This window comes from Protopterus annectens, chromosome 1.part1 (assembly GCF_019279795.1).
Source record: "Protopterus annectens isolate FY-2018-M chromosome 1.part1, PAN1.0, whole genome shotgun sequence".
NCBI lineage: Eukaryota > Metazoa > Chordata > Ceratodontiformes > Protopteridae > Protopterus > Protopterus annectens.
In genome coordinates this window covers 293,728,281-293,755,528 of record NC_056726.1, presented here as the reverse complement: position 1 = coordinate 293,755,528, position 27,248 = coordinate 293,728,281, and the positions used below count along the sequence as shown (strand labels likewise).

General features: G+C 46.1%; 1 protein-coding gene across 1 annotated transcript in view; it reads left to right on the top strand.

Annotated features, from left to right (window-relative positions):
• The window catches only part of LOC122804616 (putative RNA-binding protein Luc7-like 2), a 1,326,948-nt gene that overhangs the window by 628,306 nt on the left and 671,394 nt on the right, over positions 1-27,248 (top strand). The window contains exon 8 of the mRNA XM_044074589.1: positions 4,119-4,262. Coding sequence (XP_043930524.1) covers positions 4,119-4,262 — 144 coding nt within the window. The remainder of the gene's footprint in view (positions 1-4,118; positions 4,263-27,248) is intronic.

The following is a 27,248-nucleotide window of genomic DNA, read 5'->3' as shown; positions in this document are numbered from 1 at the left end:
GAACGGGATAACTGTTGCTGTGCGCCACTCTATGGGTACGTAGCCTGTAGAGAGGCTGAGTTTGAACAGTGTGTTTAGGTGAGGGGTTAGTTCATTTTGGAGCTTGTGAAAGACTCAGCCTGGGACACCGGTCCCATTGAAGCTGTGTTTTTGGCTTTGGATAGGGCTGTTTTAACCTGTGTGTCAGTGATTGCCGGGGTTCTACATTCTTTTGGTATAGTTATTGGCCCTTTAGGGGGTGAGAGGGGGTGAAGTTTGCACTAAACCGGTCTACCAGAATGTTGGCAATATCAGTCGGTTCAGTGTATTTTGTGCCATTCTGCACTAACTCAGAGCAGATCTGAGAGTTTCCACTTAGGTTCTTGACATAGTTAGATTGCTTTATGGTTATCTTTGGAGTCCTTGGCAATTTTTCTTTTGAAGCTAGCCTTGGATGATTTTATGAGGGATCGTAGTTTCTTACTGATACTGATCAAGGATGTCTTTCCTTCTTGGGATTTTACTGTCTTCTGTAGTAGTTTCCTCCTAGTGTATAGCTTGTTTATGGCAGGGGTCCACCAGACTGGTTTCCTTTTCTTGGAGGAGTAAGTCTTGGTTTTGCTTGGGATAGCACAATCCATGCATTCTTGCAGGTGCTCATAGAGTGCCATTGTAAGGGATTCAGCAGCTTGAACAGCATTGTCCTTTAGCATGGGGACTGTGAACATTTCCACCTCCATCTTAAGTAACATGAAGTTTGCTTTTGAAAAGTTTTTCATGGTGGTTTCCTTGATTGGAGGTGGGGGCGGAATGTGGATATCCAGAGTGATTAGTCTGTGGTCTGATCTAACCAGCGAGGGGTTGACCTCCAGTGTGGGAACACCAGTCGCCCATGTTGGTGATGACCAGGTCCAATATGTTGTCACTTCTGGTGGGGGTGTTGACCATTTGATCCAGGGCATTCGAGTTTATAAATTCTAGGAAGCGTTGGGCAGGGGAGTTAGTACTTGAGTAGTTGTCCCAGTTCATGTTTGGGTAATTGAAATCACCCAATGTTAGGGCGTTTGGTAGGACCTTCATATTTTCCAGTGTGTCTATTAATGCGGAATGGGGGTCCTGGGTCATGGTGGGTGATCTGTAACAAGCTACAATTTGAATTGCAGTTTTGCCCGTTGTTAGTTGCACATGGATGATCTCTGAGGCATCATGCTGCGCCACTAACCTGGAGGTGTGGGTATCCTTGATGAATATGGATGCACCCCTGCTATTTGTGTTTCGGTCCGGGTTCTGTGGCCAAAAAGTATGGTATGTGTTATAGCCTGGTAGTGCCGGGGTGCTCTCTGGAGCCTTAAACCAGGTTTCTGTTACTGCACAGATATCAATGTTCTCCAGACTGAGGAGTGCCTCGAGTGCATGCATTTTGAGGTTTAGACTTCTGGCGTTGAGTAGCATTACCCTCAGTTTTTGGTTACTTGTGCTATCTACAATGGTGGGTTTGTCTTTTGAGCCTTGCCTAAAAAGGAGCTATGGGGGAGGCAAAAGCCTTGGCCAGTATTCGAAAGCCTAAGGGTGACAGGTGAAAGCCATCTCTTGCGAAGCAACGTGGCTTGTCGAGCATGTCATCCCAGGCGGACAGATACTGGATCCCCTTTGAATGACACCAGAAACTTAGCCAATTGTTGAAATTGATTGTTTTTTCTTTATACTGTGCCATCATTCTTGGTGAGGGCAGGATGCTACTGAGGGTCAGGGTCATACCGGCTTTGGCTATGTGATCAGAGAGATCTTCCATGTCTCTTCATGTAGTCCAGGGAGGTACGTCTCAGGTCATTCACGCCAACGTGGACAATGACAGTCGTATTTGTACTTGTTCTGGAGTGACCTGAGTGCTTGTGTTAGGTGGTGGATATTGGCGCCCAACAGGCAGCTAACTGTAACCTTCTCCCTTGTCCAGCCTAGTTAGTGGGACATCAGTGTGCCTGACTATAGAGTCTCCTATTTACTAGTGTGTTGGGTATGTTTTGCCTTAAGGGCTGTGATTGCATGGCACACTGATTATGTGAAGTATGTGTTTCATGGTTTGTGATGGGTGTGGAGGTTGCTTGGGTGTCTGCTTTGGAGGTCTCTGTTGCTTTTGCAGATTTTTATTTAGAGCCTCTGGGTATGTTTTCGTGTATTTGTGTGTTATTTGCCAGTGTTGGTTTAGTAGATCTATGTGAGACTGGTGGTGTGTTGCAAGTATTTCCCTTCTTCTCTCGACTGTCAGTTCAGTCTTGGGTTGAGAGAGCTTTGCCTCCAGTTTGACTGTCTAATTGCATATTTCGCATATATTAGTGTTTTGTGGGAGGAGGAGGGGGTTGTCTGTGTACATGAGGCAGTTGTAACATTGCCTCAAAATGCCCAGATTCACCAGTTGGAATGGAGGGTGCACCTGAAACTGCCCTCTGGGCATGCCTGAATAGGTAAAGTGAGCTGTTTTACAATTTGACTGGTAGGGACGAATAGAGAGCCTTGTCCTTCTGGACAGTGTTGGGGAGTCTAGTGCTAGGGTTAATTAGTGCTTGCTATGAGTTTTGAGCAAGTGCTGAGCTGTGAAATGACTATCACAAAAACCTGGCATTTTAACAGGGGTGTGTACACTTCTTATATCCACTGTAATATAGTTGTCCAAGTAAACTTATCGTAACAGTAGATGTTTGAATAATCATTGCTGCATTATTTGCTTTCTCCCACCCCCCCTTTTTAGTGAGTTTCTTTATGCTGGGCTGTGGAGATTAAGCTTATTCTTTTCCTAACAATGTTCTCTCAGGGCGTAGTCTCCTCCTGTCAGTTGGCATAAAAGCTGTGATGGGCCTGGCACCCAAATCTAACTTTTTAGTCCAGCTTGAACTGACCAGCTGTTAGGATGCATAGAAGGTGCCATGATGCTTTGGAAGTTGGCTGGCTGTTATCTCTTGTACAGCATATAACTCCTATATCGAAGGCTACTGCAGCAGTGATCGTTCAAATATATTCTGTTTTTCTTGTGTTTACAGTGATGTTCATAGGTTCATAGATTAGTACTAAGCTAACTGCTCTTGCGAGCCATTTTAAGCCTAGCCAATTATCCCTTGTGAGACTCAAACCCTGCAGCTTGTGTTTGTAAGGCAAACACCTTAACCATTAGGCCACCCTCCCAATGTTTTGATTTGCCCTTTGATTTATATAAAATACACAATTTAAAAACTGTTTTCTTTTTTGCAGTCACTAGTCCTAGGACTATGCTGTTTACAGATGACATTGTGATCTGTAGTGAGAGTAGGGAACAGGTGGAGGAGACCCTGGAGAGGTGGATATATGCTCTATAGAGAAGACAAATGAAGGTCAGCAGGACTAAGAATGTGTGTGTGTGAATGAGAGGGAGGATAGAGGAATGAGGAGGATGTAGGGAGTAAAGGTGGTGAAGGTGGATGAGTTTAAGTACTTGGGATCAACAGTTCAGAGTAATGGTGCGTGTGGAAAAGAGGTAAAGAAGAGAGTACAGGCAGGATGGAGTGGGTGGAGAAGAGTGTCAGGAGTGATTTGTGACAAACTAGTACCAGTAAGAGTGAAAGGGAAGGTCTACAAGAGGGTAGTGAGACCAGCTATGTTGTATGGGTTGGAGACAGTGGCACTGACAAAAAGGCAGGAGTCAGACCTTGACGTGGCAGAGTTGAAGATTTTAAGATTTGCACTGTGTGTGACGAGGATGGACAGGATTAGGAATAAGTATATTAGAGGGTCAGCCCAGGTTGGAAGGTTTGGAGACAAAGCCAGAGAGGCAAGATTATGTTGGTTTGGACATGTGCTGAGGAGGGATGCAGAGTACATTGGGAAAAAGATGCTAAGGATGAAGCTGCCAGGTAACAGGAAAAGAGGAAGGCCTAAGATAAGGTTTATGGATGTGGTGAGAGAGGACATGCAGGTGGTTGGTGTGACAGAGCAAGATGCAGAGGACAGGAAGAAATGGAAACAGTTGATCCACTGTGGAAAGTATTACTGGCCTAGTGTTGTCATTAGTGAGCACATATTTACATCCTCTAACAAAAATGGTAGCCCTCATTATCATACTGTTTCATCTATAGAAATGTACTTTTTTTTTCTCTCCTGTACCACCTTAGGCTGAACGAGTCCATGAGTTGAATGAGGAAATTGGGAAGCTGCTGGCTAAAGCAGAACAGCTTGGAGCAGAAGGCAATGTAGAAGAATCTAAGAGGATACTGGAAGAAGTGGAAGTAGTTCGGGTAAACAAGCGTGAGGCAGAGGTACAGATAACATTTACTTTCAGTACAAACATATATTTCATTACTGCCATTAAAAATATGATTCCTGTACATATGCTTTAATATTCACGGTCATGGAAACAGTAGTCTACCATATTCTTAAGATGAATTTTTACTTTTAAAGCCTTGTATGTGCATGTGTGTTGTGCTGTTGGTTTGAACCAGTTGTACATGTGATGTCCTCCTGTTCCTATGTTGCAATATTCCCTCAGGCGACTTGTGTGTCGGCTTCTATACAAAAGCTTCAGCGTGGCTGCTGTAGTGTGTGTGTGGGACGTCACATGTAGGGCCATAAACCAAGGGGCCTTAAATGTGACGTCTGCACTCACAATCCTCTGAACTTTTCGGCCACAGACATTCGCATCGTACGATCGCTTCTTTACAGATGTCACATCTTCAAGATAAGTAGCCCGTTGAGCTTCAAACTTTCTTATTTTTGACTATTGTTATAGCTAACGCTTGGCTGTTGTAGCCTTTAGCTGATGTCAGGAAAAAAGGGAAAGTGCCAATACGGGTGCCAGATACCCCAAAAGGATGCCCATGACAGGTGTGTTTTTTGTCTAGGCCGGGAACACTATCAGTCCTCCTGCGCTGTTTCAGTTGTTTGTGCCTAAGACCTTGCGCAGCCATCTAGCTGCATTAAATCTCTACCTCATGAATCAACGCCTCAAACAGTTGGCTTTTAGGATGGATCCTGCATCGGAGGCCACACCTGACCCTTCGCTCAAGAAGGCCAAGTTTCCTAGGCCTTCTTCGCCCTCTGCTCTGCTTACTGATGCTGATCTAGGGGTTGAGGTGCGCCCGGGGGATCCGTCGACTTCAGCGATGTCCCTCGAGGAAGCTGTTTCACAGCTGAAGACCGGCACGTCCTTGGAGCTCACTCAGACATCGACACCTGTCGAGGTCAAGGAGATCACTCAGACATCGACACCTGTCGAGGTCAAGGGGAAACCATTTTCAGTGGTACCTCTGGCAGGGATCCAGACTTCGGATGTGCTAATCTCCAGACCCGACACCAGGCCACACTCTACTTCCTCTCCAGCTGAAAAAAAGCAATAAACTAAACATACCTCTTCCTCTTCAGAAGTCACACCGGATTGGCAGGCCTTCACTTCCTCTCTCATGCAGGCCTTCATGGCCCTTAGGACTTCAGCCTCAGCCACTTCCACCTTGTCTCTTCTGAGCCTTAGGCCTGTCTCTGCTTCTTTCCTCCCATCCATAACCCCTCAAGTCAGGGAAGAATAACGTGACTTCTTTCTCTTCATCAGAGAAGTCCATTTCTTGTATTTCCTAGATTGTCTCCCCCAGGACTATTGCTCTCCGGATGAGGAATCTGTGGAGGGGGACTTTCCCCCCTGAGGACATTACTTTTGGTGATACCATCACAAAGATGGATTCCTTTAAATGGGACACTTCCCAAATGACTGACACCCAAAAAAGGTACTTTGAACTGCTGCTAGTGGAATCCCCCTCCCCTTCAGCAGTTCCCCCTGTTCTGCCTGCTTACTTGGATGCCTTCAGTGCAGCCTCTAAGGCCCCTGACTCCCAGCCTCTGGCCCCTAAGCATCCTGACCACTTCTATAAAGTACCAGAGGACCACAAATTCTTAATTAAGCCACCCTTGGTGGACCCAGCTGTTATTGCCACCACAGGAGGTAAGCAATCCAGACTGCTGCCTTTTGCCCCTCTACTACCAACTGACAAAGACAAGTAAGTACATGGATAGGATGGGGAAGAAGGTGTACACTTCTACTTTTGGCTTTCGAGCTATAAATTCAGATCCACATGACCCAAGTATGCATTAGACTTGGTCTCTCAAGCCTCCTCCATGCTGGCTTCCTTGCCTGACAGTCCCAGCAAGACGGACACCTCATCCAAACTTTCCTTGGCCCAACAGGTAGCCAGGCACTCCATAAGGTGCAGCTACGATGTTACCAAAGCATCCGCCAGGTCTGCAGCATGTGCTTCAGCCCTCAGGAGGTACTCATGGCTAAGACTCAAGAACCTCACCAAGGACTTGAAGTCTAAAATATTGGATGCCCCTCTGGACCACAATGTGCTGTCCGAAAAACAATCTGCTGACCTTTTTAAAAATTTACAAGAAAAGCAATGAGCTCCAGGTCATTATGCACGTGCTGCTGTCACCCATACCAAAGTATTACAGGAATTACCCTGATAAAGCCACATTTGTAAGACCTACTTCACAGCCCTCCTCTTCCAGGTCCAGGAGAGGGGCCAGAAGACCTACTAAAGCTAGATCCTCTGCTCAACCACAGCAACCCAGACAGCCCTTTCAGGACAGAGGAGGCCCCAGTAATGCGTGACTGCCTTGCCCACCTCCCCCTCTAAGCCTGCCGTTCCCACTGTCACCCCCTTTGGCAGTCCATCACTTCAGACTAAGTGGGTCTTAAACATTATCCAAAAAGGGTACTTCCTATCATGGAAGGAGAAAGCCACCCAGAAGAGGCATCCCTTCCCTCCCCAAAAACCAAGCCCATCTCATGCCACAAGTTCTGGCAGATATTCTACAGCTAGGTACCATATAGCCCGTTTCTCCAGGACAAGAAGGAAAAGGGTTTTACTCCAGTCTCTTCCTGGTCCCCAAAAAGGATGGCCCCTGGAGACCCACCTTAGATCTGTCTTTTCTAAACCTACATCTTCAGGTACCCTCCTTCAAAATGCTCTCTCTCCCCACCTTGCTGCCTCTCATTCCAGCCAAGGCCCTCATGGTCACCCCTAGATCTAAAGGAAGCCTACCTGCACATACCCATCAGCAGTTCTCACAGACTATTCCTGCATTTCTCTAGCCTTTCCTCTCATATCCAATTTACTGCCTTGCCCTTTGGTTTATCCACAGCCCCCAGGGTCTTTACTAAGTGCCTGGCCCCAGCCATTGCCTTCTGCAGACCTCGAGGGATACAAATTTACCCTTATCTGGACGACATCCTGATTCTGGCAGAGTCCAGGGATGCTCTACTAAAGCAGCTATATTTCACAATGTCCCTTCTGCAGAACCTAGGATTCACCATCAAGCTCCCCAAATCCTGTCTAATCCCAAGCCAGAACGATTTTCCTCAGCTGCAGAATCAGAACAGACACAATGAAGGCCTTTCTACCTCAGGACAAGGTTCTGTCTTTAACTTCCCACTTCCAGGAAGGTCTACTATCCCAAAAGGTGATGGCAAGGCATTTTCTTCACCTCCTGGGTTTGATGGCAGCAACCATCCCCATGCTACCTCTGGTAAGAATGCACCTGTGCAAGCTGCAGTGGTTCCTGAAGAACACCTGGTCCCAGCACCTACATCCCGTAGAGCAGGCCATCCCCCTCCTTCCCTTTCTGAAAACAGAAATCAATTGTGGATCCAGCAAGTGAAATTGAAACCAGGATTCCCACTACAGCTCCCCAACCCAAGTTATGCATACAGATGCCTCAGATTCAGGTTGGGGAGCAACTCTGGCCCCTTACAAGATTCAGGAGAAGTGGCATCCCTCCCTTCAGGCCAAACACATCAGTATCAGGGAGGTGACAGCAGTTTTCTTAGCTCTACAGACCTTCAACCCCCCCCCCTTCTGGTTCCAGGGGTGCTCCAGATTGTCACTGACAACACCATGGGTGATGTGGTACTTCAACAAGCAGGGAGGAACAAAGGCCTATCAGCTGTGCAGTCTATCCCTGCTGATATGGGACTTAGCCTCCCAGTTCAACTTAGTCCTGCAGGTGGTCTACATCCCCTCACAGGACAACCACTAAGCAGAACTCTTGAGCAAGACCTCCTTGCCTCAACACGAATGGATGCTGAACAGGGAGGTGGTCTTAGACATGCTCCACAAATAGACCTGTTTACCTCCCCGCAAAACAGGCAACTGCAGAGCTTCTGCTCAAAAATCCACTCCCCCTCCCAGGAGATGCTGAAAGCATCCACTCTCCATGCTAGAGGGAAGTTCCTTTATGCCTTCCCCCCATTCCCACTGATTCAGAAAGTCGTCCTGAAAATCCAGAAGGACAAACCAGAAATCTTGTTAGTGACTCCCTACTGGCCAAGGCAGCACTGGTTCCCCCTACTTCACAAACTAGTTAAGGACAGTCACTTCAACCGTACAAGGTGGACATACTGACACAAGACAAAGGAACTCTCCTACATCCACAGGTACAGATGATGATCTTCGTGTTTCACTGTTGCAGTCATTACATTTGGATAATCCTGCTGGCAGGTTGCCTTCAGTCGGCCTGAATTCCAAAGTCTTGGGTCCTGCATCGGCTGTCGTCGCCCCTTCCCTGACGTCAGGTCATCAGGGGTATAAAAGAAGCAGCCAACGCCATTTTCTTTAGTCTTTCTTACTGAGCGGTGCCCGAAGCAGAAGCAGTTGGCAAGTGCCGGTCGGCCGACTCCTGAGATTTTTGAGTTCGAATTTCAGATCCAAAGTCTTCTATAAAGCTAAGTACCCCCTTTGGGGAAACTTTTTTTTCTTGCTCCAGAACCGATGTCAGAAAAAGTTAATAATTGTATTTCGTGTGGGAAGTAAATACCTCATAAGGATTTTCATTCTTACTGTATTCCTTGTCTAGGCCCTGATCATAACTTTCTGGGCTGTCAGTTTTGTGCTAGATTTAACCAACGCACTATTAAATGTCGGTATGATCTTGCTTTAAACTACTTTGGACGCAGGTTTAATTATCCAGAAATGTCGGAAAGCCATCCGACTACGGGAATTTACAAAAAATGCAAAGAAAAAGAAAGACCGCCGAGGCCCAAAACCTACGACGAAGCTTCTTCTAAGCCAATCGCCGGTTCTCAGTGAGGTGCTTTCGCAGCCCCTGACGACTGCTACTTCCCACGTGGAGTCGGCCATGCCGCTGGAAACTCAAGGTATTGGAGCCTCGGACGCTAATCCTTCAGATGGGTCCAGAGCTGCTGAGCAGGCACCAGCTTCTGAGGGTGTATTCAGACCCAAAAATCTATATATTAAACCGACTTCAAAGGCAAAGACTAAAGCACCTTCAAAGGCAAAGAAGCAAACTCAAGAGCCACGTGGACAGGTTTCCATGCCCAAAAAACAGATGCTCAAAATGGCCGAAGACTTTATTACCTTGATCAGGGCTTCCCATCCCCCTCCTGATAAGAGGCCTAGGCAAGAGACTGAATTTTCAGATCGGGTTTCCATTTCTTCTGATTCCTCTTCTGATCTGGAATATTCTCTTCCCCCCTATGAGAATTCTGACGCTGAAGAATCTATACCTTCAGCATCTCCTCCTGAGGACTATTCTTTTGGGGAAACCTTACATACCATGAGGGAGCATTTCTACTGGGAGAGCCAAGGTTTTTCAGAATCTAAAAAGAGGCTCAGGGATTTCCTGTTACTACCTCAGCACAAGCCTCTAGCCATCCCTCCTGTGTTAGACATTGTAGATTTGTTTTCGGAGTCTAGCCTTACCCCTGACTGCTTACCTCCAGCTCCTATTAAGCCTAACAGATATTACAGGGTTCCTGACTCACATAAATTCCTTTTTAAAAACCCTTCTGCAGACCCAGAAACTATTTCTCAGGGTCCCAAGGGAGTTAAGGCTTCCACTGCAAAAAACCCTACCCCTTCTGACAGGGATTCTAGGGCACTGGATAGATGGGAAAAAATTTTTACACATCTGCTACCTTGGCTATAAGGGCCTTAAACTGTCAGTTTCATATGTTCAAATATCAGCAACATGTCATGGCATTGCTTAAACAGAAAATGTTGTTAAACTCTGAATGTGCAGAAAACAAGGAAATGCAGGATATATTGCATGCAGCTGAACAAGTTGGAAAGCATACTTTGCAATGTGGTTTTGATTCTTTAGAGGCCTCCTACAGTGCCGCAGTTCCAGATTCTGTAATTAGAAGGCATGCTTGGATAAAGGAACAAAATCTGCCTGATCATGTTAAAGTTAAATTATTAGATGCACCTTTACAACATGATACTTTGTTTGGTGTTAAGGCAGAAGAGGTGTTAAAGAAAATGGAGGACAAGGCTAAATCTATGCAAACAGTCAAAGATTTTTTACAAGTACAGCAACCTAGGTTTAGTAGACACTGGCCAACAAAGAACTGGTCCTTTCCTGTGTCGGACAGACCTTAAAGGGACAGATCCCAGGCGCAGGGTTCATAAAGTCAAAGCAATGGGGTGCTTCTACCTCCAAAAGTGGAGAAGACAAATCACAACCTTACAGGAAACAGTCCCAATGACTTCCCCCTCCCTGCACCAAGCACTTATTGCCTGGCAGCACCCTTAGGGGGAAATTAGCACTTTTCTCTCAAAATTGGCACATTATAACCCAGGACAAGTGGGTTCTAAATATCTTGTCACAAGGCTACAAGTTCCATTTCCATACCCTGCCAAAGGCAAACGGCTGGCCAGATCTGCCAAAAAATCAATGGGCAGTGGCACAAAAACAAGTCTCATTCCTTATGGACATGAGGGCCATTCAACAAGTGCCAGAGCAAGAGCAGGGACAAGGATTTTACTCAAGACTGTTCTTGGTACACAGAAAGGACAAGGCCTGGAGGCCAATAAAGGACCTATCGATTCGGAACACATTCCTGGATATACCAAAATTCAAAATGTTGACTTTGCAGCAGCTTCTGCCCATGTTGGGCAAGAACGCTTGGCTTGTAACTTTAGACCTAAAAGAGGCATACCTGCATGTCCCAATCAGACAAATATGCAGAAGATACCTCAGATTCAAAGCTGGCTCAATGCATTACCAATTCTCTGCACTGCCCTTTGGCTTATCTACTGCGCCCAGGGTCTTTGCAAAGTGCCTGGCACCAGTAATTGCATTCTGCAGACAAAGAGGAATACAAATATATCCTTACTTGAACGACTGTCTAATTCAAGCAGAGAACAAGGACATCCTTCTACAGCATCTGGCGTTTGTGAAAAAACTTCTAACATGCCTAGGGTACACAGTCAACGAAATGAAATCAAAACTAGTACCCTCTCAAGAGATAATATTCCTGAGTGCAAGCTTAAATACAACTGCCCAGATGGCTTATCTCACGCCAGGCAAACAAAGGCAACTTACTACCTATTTCAAAATGTTAGCAACAAAGGCCCAGTTATCTGCAAGAAAGATTCTGCAGGCTTTGGGCTTCATGGCATCCTGCATCCTACTCATTCCATATGCAAGACTGCATATGAGGAGACTTCAATGGTACCTAAAAAGTGTTTGGACTCAACATTGCCACAGCCTGGAAACTATAATTACTCTCATTCCCTGCCTGCAACAGGAGTTTCGATGGTGGGCAGAGGCTTGTCACCAAAACAAGGAACAGCTGTTCACATTACCCCCAGCCAGGCAGACACTTAACAATGGATGCATGAGATTATGCCTGGGGGGCCCACATGGTAGGAAGATGCTTTCAGGGAACATGGACCTCAAACCAAATGCATCTACATATCAATCAAAGAGAGATGCTAGCTGTTCAAAATGCCCTGACAGCCTTCAGTGACCTACTTCATCCAGGACAACTACTGATAAAGACGGACAACATCACGGTCATGTGGTATATAAACAAGCAGGAGGGCACACATTCTTACCCCCTTTGCCGACTAGCCATGACTTTGTGGGACACAGCATTGAATTACCAAGTACATCTGCAGGCACAATTCCTGCCAGGAAGGAAAAATACTCTGGCAGACGATCTAAGCAGAAACCTCATGGATCCCCACGAGTGGCAGCTGGATCCACAAGTCTTCAGCATGCTAACAAGGGAAATGGGGATGCCGGGACATAGATCTATTTGCCTCTCCTCACAACTACCAACTAAAGAGATTCTGCACAAGGATTTATCACAGACGAGCATGGAAAGTGGACGCCCTATCCTTCAGCTGGAAAAACCTGTCAGTATATGCCTTCCCCCCTCTGCCTCTCCTCCACAAGGTACTCCTAAAGGTCAGAGAGGAGAAGCCAAAGATGATACTGATTACACCAGACTGGCCCCGCCAGCACTGGTACCCAATATTAAGGAGTTTGTCTCAATGCCCAGCTTGGACCTCACCTCAAGTTCCGCATCAACTGTCCCAGCAAAACAATCAGATCCTGCACAGCCAGCTCAGGACTTTAAACCTGGCAGCATGGCGGATAATGTAGTCATACAAAACGCACCTCTCAGCAAAGCGGTGATGGATGTCATTTTGGAAGCCAGAAGGCCTAGTACTAGGAAATCTTATGCTGGCAAATGGAAGAGATTGCTTGGAACCAGGCACAAGGAACAGATACAGCTGTGCCAAATATTCCTCAGATTTTACAATACTTAACTGAGATGCTGGACAAAGGCCTATCTTTCTCATCTATTAAAATTCATGCCCGTGCCATTTTGGCTCATTACAATGCAGAGCCACCAATCTTTTCTCATCCCTTATTAAAACAGTACCTCAGAGGAGCCAAAAAGTAAGGCCCCCAAGGAGATCACCAATGCCTGCATGGGCCCTCAACTGTGTCTTGGAAAAACTCACCCTGCCTCCTTTTGAGCCAGCTGCTACTGCTGATATAAAGTTTTTTTATCTTGGAAAGAAGCTCTGCTCCTAGCAATAACTTCTGCAAGACGAGTTTCAGAGCTACAGGCACTCATGGCTGTGGAACCTTTTATCATTTTTTATCCAGACAGGGTCTCCCTGATGACAAACCCAACATTTATACCTAAAGGTGGTGTCCAGTGTGGCTCTTAACCAAACCATTCATCTGCCAACTTTTTATCCAAACCCACAGAACAAGGGGGAAAGAATTCTGCATTCTTTGGACGTACACAGACAGCTTAGATTCTACTTGGACAGAACCAAAGTTTTCAGAAAGAGCAATTACCAGTGGCATATGCTGCAGAATCACAAGGAATGGCGATCTCAAAGCAGACTATTTCACAGTGGATAGGCCACTGCATTCGTTTCTGCTACTTATACCATGGCAAGCCAGTGCCTAAGGACATTAGGCCACATTCCACCAGATCGGCAGCCACTTCAGCAGCCTTTCTCAGGGGAGTACCAACCAAGGACATTTTAGAGGCAGCTACTTGGAGTTCAGTACACACCTTTACAAAGCACTATCATCTGCCACTCTACTCTAAATCCAGGGCAGGCTTTGCCGCTGCGGTTCTGCAGGGTCTCTTAGCCGCTCCTAATGCTGTTTAGCTCCAACCTCCCAACCATAGCTTTGGGAATCTACCCAAATGTTATGACTGCAACAGTGAAACACGAAGAGCATAGTACAGTTGTGTACACTTACCATAAATGTAGATGTTCAAGTGTATTCACTGTTGCAGTCCAGGTTACCCACCCACCATCCCCCTTTTTCTTCTGATGAAACCTATGTGGTGTATTTACTTGTGGATGAAGGTAAAGTTTATATTGCTGCATGTAATTTTATTTGTAGATATAAATTTTGGCTACCCTTTTAGTGGGCACCTGACATCTGGGGCAAGAAAAACTGAAGAAAATGGCGTCGGCTGCTGCTTTTATACCCCTGACGACCTGACGTTAGGGAAGGGGCGACGACAGCCGACGCAGGACTCAAGACTTTGGAATTCAGGCCGACTGAGGGCAACCTGCCAGCAGGATTACCCAAATGTAATGACTGCAACAGTGAATACACTCGAATATCTACATTTATGGTAAGTGTACACAACTGTACTTTCTCTCTGACTCTGTGGGTGATAAACTTTTGATTCCTTTCAGACACCACTACTCAGAGGACGTGCTTTCAGTTCTAAGGGAGGCAAGAAAACCTACCCCCAGAAAATTTTAACTGGCTAAATGGGAAAGATTTGTGAAATGTCTGCAAAAGGGAGGGGACCCCAGCTCTGCCGAGGTTCCCCTGGTTCTAAACTACTTGTGTCAATTGATAAAAAATAACCTTTCTTATTCTTCTGTAAAAGTTCATCTCTCTGCCATATCAGCCTGCCTGCCCCTAAAACCCCCCCTTGCTGGCCAGGCTCGACGTAAAGCTAGTCCTTAAAGGGGTCTTGCACATGAGACCACCAAGCAAGCCTATTCCCCCACCTTGAGACCTTAACTACGTCTTAGAGAAATTAACCCCAACATCCCTTTGAACCTGCCGGCCCTTCCTCCTTACAGATGTGTGCATGGAAGACTGTCCTGGTGACTCACTTCAGCCAGAAGAGTGTCAGAACTGCAGGCTCTAATGGCCTGTCCCCCCTACACAGTCTTCCACAAAGACAGGGTGACCTTGTGAGCCAACCCCTCCTTTATGCCTAATGTGGTCAATGATTTCTCTCTTAACCAATCCATTCATCTGCCCACCTTTTTTCCCTCACCCAGTAATGAAGGGGAGAGGATACTGCACTCCCTGGATGTGCACAGACAACTTAGATTCTACCTGGACAAGGCCATCAGAAAGACTAACCAGCCCTTTCTCTCCTTTCACCCCAGAGCCCAGGGCAAGGCAGTCTCCAAGCAAACCATTGCATTATGGATCAGGAAAGCTGTTTGCTTCTGCTACTGTCACCATGGAAAGGAACCCCAATGGGAATCTAGGCTCTTTCCACTAGAGCTATGGCCACCTCAAGGGTCTTCATGAAAGGCCTAGACACACAATCCATTTTGGAAGCAGCCACTTGGGCCACTATCCACACCTTCACCAAGCATTACAAATTGGATCTTGTTTCCAGAGCTAGAACAGGATTCGCCAGAGCAATCCTGCAGGGTCTTGTAGAACCCTCTGCATCTATCACCATGCTCTCCTCCTTTTAAGCTGTGGTACGCTCCCACACCTAGAATACTGCAGCATAGGAATAGAAGGACGTAGAATAGTTGTGTAAAATCTTGCCATAACCATAGATGTCCTTCTTTTTCATGTTGCAGTATTCCTTCACACACCCATCAGTCTCCCCTATACCTTCCTGTACTACCTACATTTTAGTAGGTCTCCAAGTTACACACCTATAAACAACTGGCATACCTCCTGCTGGTTCTTATTCTCTGCCTGCTGATCTTCGAGTTCTAAGGATTGTGCTTGCAGATGTCACATTTAAGCCCCTTGGTTTATGGCCCTATTTGTGACGTCCCATGCACACTACAGCAGCCAAGCTGAAGCTTTTGTATAGAAGCCGACGTACGAGTCGCCTGAGGGGAGGAAATCCCACACCTAGAATACTGCAACATGGAAGAGAAGGATATCTATGGTTATGGTAAGATTTTACATAACTATTCTTTTTATAGTTGATGTAGCTTCAGTAAGACTTGATTCTCAGCTTTGCAGCATTCTGCTGTTATGCAGTGTCGTATCTTAAGTAGCCAGATTTTCCCAAGTTTCCCCCTTGCCTAATAGGGAGATTCCCTGCAAAACATATCTTTTCATTCCCAAGGCTGCTTCTGTTGACAGCATTATGTGGTTCTGTAGTTACCTGTTACAGGTAATGTACTTTGCAGCATTCATCTTTGATGAAGAGAAGCATTATCTTTACATTTTTATGTAATGTTTAAGCTAAGGATATTAGACACGCCAAGTAAAAATAGATTTACTGTTCAAAAGCACTTTTGATAAAAGGCTTTACTTGTATTCCTTCGTCCATTCTAGACTCCAGATACTGAAAGTTAACTCAAACTGAAGAAATTTTTCAGAAGCCTTGCTTGTACATATTTTGCACCCTTTAGATTCCAGAGATCTAAGGGAAAGGAGTGAGGTGAAAAAACTAAAATGGCAGGTGCACACAGATTATACAGTTAAAATAAATATCTCAAAAGAAGTACATAAGTGTATCTTTTTAACATCTTGATTATATTCTCCCAGTTCTGCCTTGGCTAGGGATGCTTGTTGAAATAGTAATAGTACAGAGTTATGCCGTCTGCAATGCATGCCAGTACTGAAGTCTGGAAGAATAGATGTTAACTTGTCTAAGATGGTCCAGCCATTCTTTTCGGTTTCTAAAACTCTGGTACAGGCTCACTTCAGCTTTGCACCAAGATTTCCAAGCACTAACTCCTCCCATCATACCATCATGCCCTGTACTGGCTAGATTCTCTAGATTTCTTTTGCTGTTGATGTTGATAATGGCATTGGAAAACTGGCCTCAGAGTTGTCACTTTTGTTTTCCTTCAAAAATGTTGAGTCTTCTGTAGATTTTCTTCAGCCATGTTCAGATAGCCTGCAGTTAGGTCAGAGGATTGAAGTCCATACCCTGTTTTTTTGCTTAGAGGATTAAGGCTATAAGCTGTTAGAAAGCTACTTTTGTAGTTTCCATTTACCTACCATGTAGGTTTTAGCATGCCACTTAGTACAGTTGTCCTTGGTCATCCTAAAAAGGAACATTTATGTCCAGTGGGCTTCACTTGTTCGCAAGGACAAAAATTTAAAAATCATATACTATTCACTAAAAATAAAATTAAGCAGTACACTTTTTGTAGGAAACAAATGTACATTAATAGAGAAATATCCACCAGTTTCAGTCTTTTGTTTTTGTGGGGATTGTTAGTTCATGTCCCTTTTGGGTGGTATACTTTTGGTAAGTAGAGTTTTAGTCTGGCAGTTAGAACAGTAGACTAATGTTGTGAGATGTAAAAGAACTGCTTCCTGTAATCAAGGATTTTGCTTCCTTATCCACCATTTGTCTGCTGTATAACACTGAGCAGGTCCCTTAAGGCACTGCTGTCAGACAGTTGGAAAATTGGACTAGGATCCTTAATAGTTTCTTGGACTTCTTACCTAGGAGAGACTAGTGAACCACTGTGGTTTTGCTTTGGCAGGTGCATGTATGCATTGAGTACTTTCTGTATACCAGCTCTTAACTACCTGACACCATATGTGTGTATTTGTGTGATTTGGCAAGGAAATCCTTAATGATGCTGGAAAAGGTGCCACATGGCATTCTGCAGTGCAGCTTGGAATCCTAAATGGCAACCTTAGCTGATATTAGCAGCTTCACACACAGTAAATGGAGCAGCCATAAAAGAGCAAGGAGGAAGGGAAGATTATCTTGACTTTTGAAGTAAAGTTTTCCACTCCTCAGAGAGTCCTTCCTCATAACCAGAGGAGTACACAAAACTTGTGGTATGAGGCCATCAGCTTCCATTCAACCATCTTTCTGATAAAACAGTGATGCCACGCAAGATGTAAAGGTGGATCTGATGATGTTAATCTTCATTCATTCCTTACTGATGGGTTATCGGTTCCATCCTCAGAACCGAGCCGGCCAAATATCAAGCTCACATCAGCCAAAAACTCTCGAGCCAAGGTCCTACCCAGAATGTTCTGCTCCCTGTTAACTCTGATCTCGTTTGCCGCCTTGCTGTACAGCTTTGTCAAGCCACTCTCTTCAGCTAAGTGTCTAATTTTTTTGAAAGTTTTATATATTGTATCTACTTTAAAGTTTTTTTCAGTTTCTGATAATATTCTCCTACCCTATCGTAGCCTTAAGATTCTGTCCCTTTAGTCTATTTATCTTTATTACCTTTTTCTTACCTTTGAGGTAATTCTTCATTACCATCGTTGGTAATCCTTTTTCCTTCTCTCTTCTTACCCTTTGGGTAGCCTTTCCTCTTCTTTTGGTACTATTCTTATTCTCCACATCATTGTCGGATAAGAAAAGTAGTCTTGGTTTTAAGCAGTGTATGGACTGCGGCCGTAAGTTACCACTTTCTGGTGGCCATGACTTACATGTCTATTGTTTACATGTCTCCCACCTTACCGTGGATCCCCCGTGTGGGATTTGTAGAAATTTTTCAACCAGGACTCTTAACGAGAGAGAATAAATTAATCTTGAAAGGTCTTCTGAAATCTACTTTCTGTGAGGCTATTTCTGGGTCGGAGGGCTCACCCTCTGCTGCTAAACCCCGCAAGAGGCATTCTTCCTATTCCTCATAGAGGCTGCTCACTTAATCTCCCTCTGGAGATCGTAGGGAGTCTACTCATAAGAAGGTGAAATTGACTACTACTACGGCGCTGCCATCTATGACCCTGTCAGCTCCAGGCTCGGCACTGCCCCAACTGTTTCTTGCTCCAGTCATGTCCTCTTTATCGGCACCGGAGTTCCCGTTGCAGACCATTATGGCTCCGACAGTTCCGTTGCAGCCCTTACCGGCACCATCCATGCAGGTACAAGTCCCCTTTGGCTCCGAATATGACGTTGCTGTCCTCCACAGGGCAGATGCTTTTGGCACAGATGTGTTCATTGGTGCAGTCCCTTTCGGCACAGTCATTGTTACCAGTGCAGACACTTTCCTCGATGGCACCTTACCCATCGGTGCAGAGATTTGCTTTTACTGTGCAGATACCTTTGACTTCTATGGTGCTGACGTAGTCTGCTCAGACTACTTCCACATTGTTCTCATTCGGTGCATCCGTCCTCAGTTCCGGGCTTTGCACCTCTTGAATTAGCAAGGACCAAGTACTCTCCTTCCTTGGATCCATTCGTTGGTAGCCAATACAGTCCTTTTCTAGAAAGGCCAGAATCGCCCTCAAGAGCATGTCTGAGCATGATGTGTTGCGAGTTGTTGACCAGTTGCTTGTGGCCAGAGGTCTTCTCAACCGTCAAAATCCACATTCCCTCCTTCAGGTGAACGCATATCTCCTCAAACTCCAACGTACACTCCTCCTTCGACTTCCACCCAAGTATCGAAGCCCATTACTCCGACAGTAGCTTCCCTTCAGACTCCAATAGTTGATCTCACTTTGGAACCGGAGTCGTCCTTGTGGCCCTCTGTGCACTGGGCATCGGGCTCTTATCAGGCCAGTGGCTGTGCCATGGGGGAGGGCATTCTTGGTTCCACACTGATTTTTTTCTATGGCACACTCCAGGAATCTTCCCTCTCTCACGCTTCACAGTCCTCTTGAGACTCCTGGTCTGGGGGTCAGCTCGTCGGGGTGGTGTGTGACCCCGGTTCCGGGCTCCCATCCCTCCTTGGGCAGGCCTGCCTTCCATGCCATGGAGAGGGCGCTTGCCTCTGCTGGCAAACCCAACATGTTGGTCCTCTTCCCCCCCTCTATGCCGCAACTCTCACAAGCCACAACCGCCGGACACTGGGCACAAGGGCCTCAGGTTTCTCCTCCTCAGGAGACCCCCACATTGCAGTGTTCCCCAGAACCTCCCACTGAGGAAGTTCCCCGCAAAGCATTGTACAAGAGAAAAGCACATAGACTCCACTGAGGAGTCATTGACTGGAGATATGGATTTTGACAGGGAAGGGTCCCTATGGTCACCCTCTGATGAGTTGTCCTTTGGTGACATCCTCAAGATCCTTAGACAGAGGGGTGACGAAGTCTTCCAATCCTTCCTCTGAGGAATCTGTATTCCTGCAAGCCTTTCGTGCCCGGCCCCCTACCTCCTGGGTTACCCTGCCGGCCAGTGAGCTCATCCAGCTCATCCTCTAGCTCACATGGAAGGCTCCTGACACCCTGGAAGTGATACCATGGAGGCCTGATAAAATTTTATCGCCCCCAGCTGAGCATCCCCATTGGTCACGAGGTCTTCCAGTAGATGCCGTGTTGGTGGCAGTTGCAACGAAGAAGGATTTGGCAGAAGAGAACCAAACTGTCCATCTGCCCAACATGGAGTCCTGGGCGATAGACTAGGGAAGCATGTGTTTGCTTCATTGACTTTCGACGTAAGGTCTTTGAACTATTTGCCACATTTACCATTCTTCAGAGGGATCTTATCAACCAGCTGTCTGAAACCTTGGCAGGAGCTGTTTCTGACAAGGTCTGTGACAAAGTGGCTTCTCAGCTAGCCACCCTAGAGTCCATTTCCAGTTCTTTCATGCATCTTATTTCTCATGCAACGGAAGATGCGGCTAGAGCGGCTGGCACGGGTGTAGTCACCAGACATGCCTGGATGCACCTTTGCGATTTTGCAGAGTCCTTTAAGGCTTCCTTCATGAACGCCGCCATCGAGGCCGCTTCTTTGTTTGGCCCTAAAGTGAAAGATGCGCTGGCAAGGTGTGAACAAGATGGCAATACCCTATCTGCCATTGGTGTCAGACACTCCACTCCTCAACGGTTCTACTCGGGAAGATGTGGCACAGGAAATCACAAGGCTCTTTCTGTGATGCATGTGCCGAGTTTTCTCCTAGAGGCAGAGGGAGAAACTCCAATGGAAGACTCCCCTTTCGGGGCAGAGGAGGTCCGTGACACCGGGATTCCAGAGATTCTTTCTCTGGCCAACCCTATCAGTGCTCTTGAAGCATTGCCCAACTGCTCACCTCTGGAAGCAGTAGGGGGTCATTTTTCCTTGTACCCTGCTGCCTGGTGAAATATAACCACCGACTCTTGGGTACAACGGATAATATCCAGAGGCTATTGCATCCCCTTCCTTCTTTGTCTAACCTCATTCAAAGTATTACCTGACGTTCCACCCAGTCAAAGGGAAGCAGCAGCACACGAAATCCAAAAGCTGCTACAAAAGTCATCCAGACGGTCCCCCCAGACCAGATGGGATCCGGTTTTTACTCAAAGTTTTTTTTAGTGCCAAAAAAGACAGGGGACTGGAGACCAATTCTGGATCTCAGCACACTGAACAAATTTGTAAAAACAGAGAAATTCCAGATGGTCACGGTTCAGTCTATCCTTCCTCTCCTGGAAGAGGACGATTGGATGTGCTCTGTAGATCTTCAAGATGCATATTACCATATAAAAGTGAACAAATGTTCAAAAAGATACCTTCGCTCCCGCATAGGAGCCAGTCACTACCAATTTCGAGCGCTGCCCTTTGGTGTCTCTACAGCCTCCAGAGTGTTCACCAAATGCATGGCAGTGGTTATCACTCATTTGCGCTTTAAGAATTCCAGGCGTTTCCATATCTAGATGACTGGCTGCTCACCCCCCACCCCCACCCCCACCAAGCGTCTACTGGAGGAAGCCCTGCACTACACTGTCTTCACAGCACAACACCTGGGAAATACTATAAACTGGGAGAAGTCCAACATGACCCCAGCTCAGTCTTTGGAATTCATAGGAGTACTGTTGGACATGAGAAATTGCACAGCATCTCTTCCAGACCACAGCCTTCAAAGAATAAGGCAGCAGGTTCAACCGCTGCTCTGTCACCACAAATCTCCCGCTCGATCTGTACTCCAACTCTTGGGATCAATGGCAGCCTCGATCACCATTGTTCCTTTGGCCAGACTCCACATGAGGCTCCTTCAGTGGTTACTTCTCACTCAGTGGTACCCTCTACAACATGCTTTGTCTTTTCAGATAAGTGTGTAACTCAGAGATGCAAGCAAGATTTACTCTGGTGGATGTCTCGAAATCCCCAACAATGGTCTCGCCACTTCAGCCCCCATCAGCAAAAAAGCCACGGTGACCACGGACGCCTCCTTGATGGGGTGGGGGGGAGATGTCAGAGAAACTCTGTCCAAGGCACCTGGTCTGAGACAGATGCCCTTTTGCATATCAGTGTCCTGGAACTGAGAGCGGTGCTGCTAGCATTGCAAGCATTTCATTCCATCCTTCCGTCAGGGACTATTGCGATCCAATCAGACATGTCACTGGTCTGGTACATCAACAAGCAAGGGGGCACCAGATCTTACCCATTATGCTGAGAGGCCTTGGGATTATGGCAATGGGCGATAGCTTCCATCCACTTTATAATTGCAAAGCACATTCCTGGGAGCTCCAATGTGATAGTGGACAAATTGAGCAGGTGCATTCTACAGCCTCACGAGTGGTCCCTCAACCCTATGATAGCGGCAAGAATCTTCCACAGCTGGGGCCGGCCTTGCTGCAAGCTATTCGCCTCCCCAACCAACTACAAGAGCAGCAACTATTTTGCCCTGATCCCCCTTCGAGGACAGTCTCCGAGAGACGCTGTAGTCTACGCTTGGCCCTCAGGTCTACTTTATGCTTATCCTCCTCTACCCCTCATCTCCCAATTTCTGAAGAAAGCACAACAGTTGAAAAGCAAAGTGTTCCTCATTCTCCATATTAGCCTCAACAAGTCTGGTTCCCCTTCATCTGGCCTCACCTGCTAGATCAACCGTGGATCCTCAATCCATCCCTAGTGTTGCTCTCCCATTCACAGGGTCTGACTCACCCCAATCTAGCAACCCCGAAACTGACAGCTTGGTTTCTCCACTTCAGTGATTGCCAGGCAGGAAAACCTCTCGTCCCCTGTACGCGATATTCTTATTGCATCTCATAAATCGTCCACCAGACTAATCTATCTTAACTCATTAACCTCGACTACCGTCTCATGGTGCCTCTGTGCTTAACACCGAGCACACTGTGCAATGATCGTAATTACATGGTGTTACTCCCGAGTGCCTTCTGCCAGCGCAAGTAACTTAGCAGGCATATTTTAACTCCTCTGTTGAAAATTAAGTTGAAAAAGTAACTGAACTTTGTCAGTTACCTTTTCAACTTAAGTTTCAGTGTGGAGTTTCTTGGTCTTCATATTTGACTTGAATTAAAAAATCGGCTTGCAATGCACTCTGTATTTGTGTCTCAACCACAAGCTGAGTTAGTATGATGTTCATCGTGCTTCACTGTTGCAGTCATCACTGTAGGGTTCTTCCTGCCGGCAGGCAGCCCTCGGTCGGCCAGAATCCCAAAGTCTAGGTCCGGCGTTGGCTTTGCAGTCATCCTCCCTGATGTCAGAGCGCCAGGGGTACAAAGCTCCCAGCCGACACCATGTTCACCAGTCTTTCTTGCCGTGCGGTGGAAGCAGATCGCAAGTGCCGGTCGGCTGACTCCTGATATTTTTGGTGCTTCATTCCGAAAACTTTCTTCTTCTCAAAGCTAAGTACCCCATTGGGGAAACTTTTTTCTTGCTCCAGTCCGATGTCAGAAAAAGTTAATAATTGTATTTATTTGTGGGAAGCAAATACCTCATAAGGATTTCCACTCTTACTGTATTCCTTGTCTAGGCCCTGACCACAACGTAGCTAGTTGTTGGTTTTGTACTAGATTTAATCAACGTACTATTAAGCGGAGATACAATTTTCCTTTTCATTACTTTGGCAGGCGATTTAATTACAATATGTCGTCAGACACGCTTCCGACTCCCAGAGTTCACAAAAGGCGCAAGGATAAGGACAGGCCTCAGAGGTCCAAATCAGACGATGGTTTACAAGCAGAGCCAGCTGCAGGTTCAGCCGTCGTCAGTGAGGCGCTTATGCAGCCCCTGTCATTGGCCATTACAGAACTGCTTGCCGAAACGGACTCCCATGAGGAGCCAACTAGGCCTTTGAGTACTCCAGGTGCAGGACCTTCGGATAATGCTCCCTCGGATGGGTCTGGAGCCGCTGTACCGGCTTCTGAGGGGGTTTTCAGGCCTACGCAGCTTCAGACAAAGGCAAAGACTCCTTCTAAAACAAAGATTCAAGTCCAGGCCTCCTCTGATCCGGGACCTAAATCTCAAAAACAAATGCTTAAAATGTCGGAGGACTTACTAACTATGATTAGGGGTTCACATCCCCCTCCAGACAAAAGGCCAAGACAAGAATTGGACTATGAATCCTCTGATCAGGCATCTATCTCTTCAGTGTTTCCTCTGAACAGGATTATACTTTCCCTCCTTATGAGGATTCTGATGCTGAGGAATCCATTCCTTCAGCTTCTCCCCCTGAGGATTTTTCTTTTGGGGAAACTTTACATGACATGAGGGAACATTTTCATTGGGAAGGACAGGAGTACTCTGAATCTAAGAGAAGGCTTAGGGATTTCCTTCTTCTTCCCCAACACAGACCCCTGGCTATTCCTCCTATTTTGGATATTGTGGATGATGTCTTTTCTGAGGCTAATTTGACTCCTGACACCTTTCCTCCAGCCCCTGCAAAGCCTCATAGATATTACAGAGTCCCTGACTCCCACCAGTTTCTGTATAAAAATCCTACTGCTGATCCAGAAACCATTTCTCAGGGTCCTAAGGGTGTTAAGGCCGCCACTGCTAAGAACCCTATTCCGTCAGATAAGGATTCTAGAGCTTTGGAGAGATGGGGCAAAAAAGTGTACACTTCTGCTACTTTATCCATTAGGGCTTTAAATTGTCAATTCCATATGCTAAAATATCAGCAATTTCTACTGTCTGTCATGAAACAAAAGCTAGATACCATTTCTGCATGTGCAGATAATAAGGAATTACACAATTTGATGCATGCTACTGAGCAGGTGGGGAAACGTACCTTACACTGTGGTTTTGATGCTTTGGAGGCCTCATGCAGGGCGGCTGCCACTGGCACGGTCATTAGAAGGCATGCTTGGTTAAAGGAATAAAATTTGCCTGATCAAGTTAAAGCAAAGTTACTGGATGCTCCTGTTCAACATAATGTTTTGTTTGGGTCTAAGGCTGAAGAGGTGATAAAGAAAATGGAGGCTAAGGCAAAATCCATGCAAATGGTTAAGGATTTCTTACAAGTTCAGCCCCCAAGATTTAGCAGAAATTGGCCAACTAAAAATTGGTCCTTTCCCAGCTCGGACAGGCTTCAGAGGGGTAGATATAGGCGCCCCAGAGGGAGGGCACAAGCACAGACCTCTTATAGACCTAGACAGTGGAGTGCTTCCACCCCCAGGGGTGGAGAAGATAGACCTCAATCTTATAGGAAACAGGCTCAATGACTCCCCCTGAATGGCTCCAGGAACCGCTCTCCTGGAAGCCCCTCTAGGAGGAAAACTCTCTTTTTCACCGAAATTGGACTTAAATAACCCAAGACAAGTGGGTTCTGGATGTAGTTTCAAGAGGTTACAAATTCCACTTTCATACCTTGCCAAGACCAAACGGATGGCCAGACCTACCAAAAAACCAATGGGCAGAGGCATTAAACCAGGTGGGATCCCTCATAGCTATGAGGGCCATAGAACTGGTTCCACAGTCAGAGACGGGGCAAGGCTTTTACTCAAGACTCTTTCTAGTTCCCAGAAAACAAAATTCTTGGAGACCCATCCTGGATCTGTCAGTCTTAAATACTTTCCTGGAGATACCAAAGTTCAAGATGCTTACTCTGCAGCAGCTCCTGCCAATGTTGAGCAAAAATGCATGGATGGTGACATAGGAATGTGTAGGTAAGCCTCCTTTAAATCCAATCAGACAGGAGTGCAGAAGATACCTCAGGTTCAAGGCAGGCTCGAAACATTACCAATTCTCTGAGCTGCCCTTTGGCTTGTCTACTGCGCCCAGGGTCTTCACCAAGTGCCTGGCACCAGAAGTAGCTTACTGCAGACTCAAGGGAATTCAAATTTACTGTTATCTGGACGACTGCCTTATTCAAGCAGACAGCAAGGATGTCTTACTCCAGCACCTGGAATTTGTTCAAAATCTACTCAAGTACCTGGGATTCACTGTGAACATAAAGTCAAATTTGACACCCACACAACAGATAACTTTCCTGGGTGCTCTTTTAAACACAACAAGCCAGATGGCATTCCTGACATCCGAAAAACAACTTCAGCTGGCTTCAACTTTCAAAACCCTGGCGTTAATGTCTCAGCTAACTGCAAGGAAATTTCTGCAGGCTTTGGGTTACATGGCCTCTTGCATCCTTCCCATACCATATGCAAGACTGCATATGAGAAAGCTACAATGGTACCTAAAAAGCGTATGGTCCCAACATTCACAGTCTAGACACAGAGATTGCTTTCTTGCCTTGCCTGCAAAAGGAATTGCATTGGTGGGCCATGGCATGTCTTCAAAACAAAGAGAAAGCCTTCAGTCTACCTCCAGCCTACCAAGTGTTAACCATGGACGCCTCGGAAAGGCCTGCAAGATTTTTGGACAGAGGATCAGAAGCACCTACATATCAATTTAAAAGAGATGTTAGCTGTGCAGATTGCCCTCTTGGCTTTCAGGGATCTTCTACAGCCAGGGCAACTACTGATATGGACAGACAAACACCACAGTTATGTGGTACATAAACAAGCAAGGGGGTTCACACTCCTACCCCCTTTGCAGACTAGCCATGACTCTATGGAACACAGCACTAGCTTGCAAAGTGGACCTCCAAGCTCAGTTCCTGCCAGGGAAACAAAATACTCTGGCAGACAGCCTGAGCAGGAACCTGTCAAACCCACACAAGTGGATGCTAAACACCCAAATATTCAAGATGATTACAGAAGCCTGGGGCTGCCCGGACATGTATCTATTTGCATCTCCCCACAACTACCAGTTACAGACTTTTTGCACAAGGACATATCACAAACTAGCATGGAAAGTGGATGCTCTTTCATTCAGTTGGAGGAACCTCTCTGGGTATGCCTTTCCTCCTCTACCTCTTCTTCCACGGGTGTTATTAAAGATAAAACAGGACAAACCCAAGATGATTTTACTGGCCCCAAATTGGCCTCGACAATTTTGGTACTCAACACTGATGAATCTATCCCAGGAGCCTCCTTGGATTCTACCTCAGATTCCAAATCTTTTGTCCCAACACCAGCGCCAGGTTCTGCACTCTCATATCAAAACTCTCAGCCTTGGCAGCCTGGCGTATACAGGGTCTATGATTAATCCTACCCTTTCCAAACAGGTCATAGATGTTATCTTAGAAGCCAGACGGCCTACCACTAGAAAATCTTATGAAGGTAAATGGAAGAGATTTTGCACCTGGATGCATCCTCAGGATTCAGATCCTCTCATTCCAAATATTCCATTGATTTTACATTACCTGACAGACATGTTACATAAGGGTTTATCCTTTTCCTCCATAAAAATACATGCCTCGGCTATCTTTGCACATTACAATACAGATCCTCCAATTTTTTCACATCCACTTCTGAAACAATATCTCAGAGGAACAAAGAATTTAAGGCCCCCTAGGACACCACCCATACCTGCCTGGGACCTCAACTATGTTCTGGAAAAAAACTTATTCTGCCTCCTTTTGAGCCTGCTGCCACATCTGATATAAAGTATTTATCATGGAAGACCGCTATCCTACTGGCTTTGACTTCAGCCAGGAGAGTCTGGGAGTTACAAGCACTCATGGCTGTGGAACCTTACATTATTTTTCATCAAGACAGGGTTTCTTTAAGGACTAACCCTACTTTCATGCCTAAAGTGG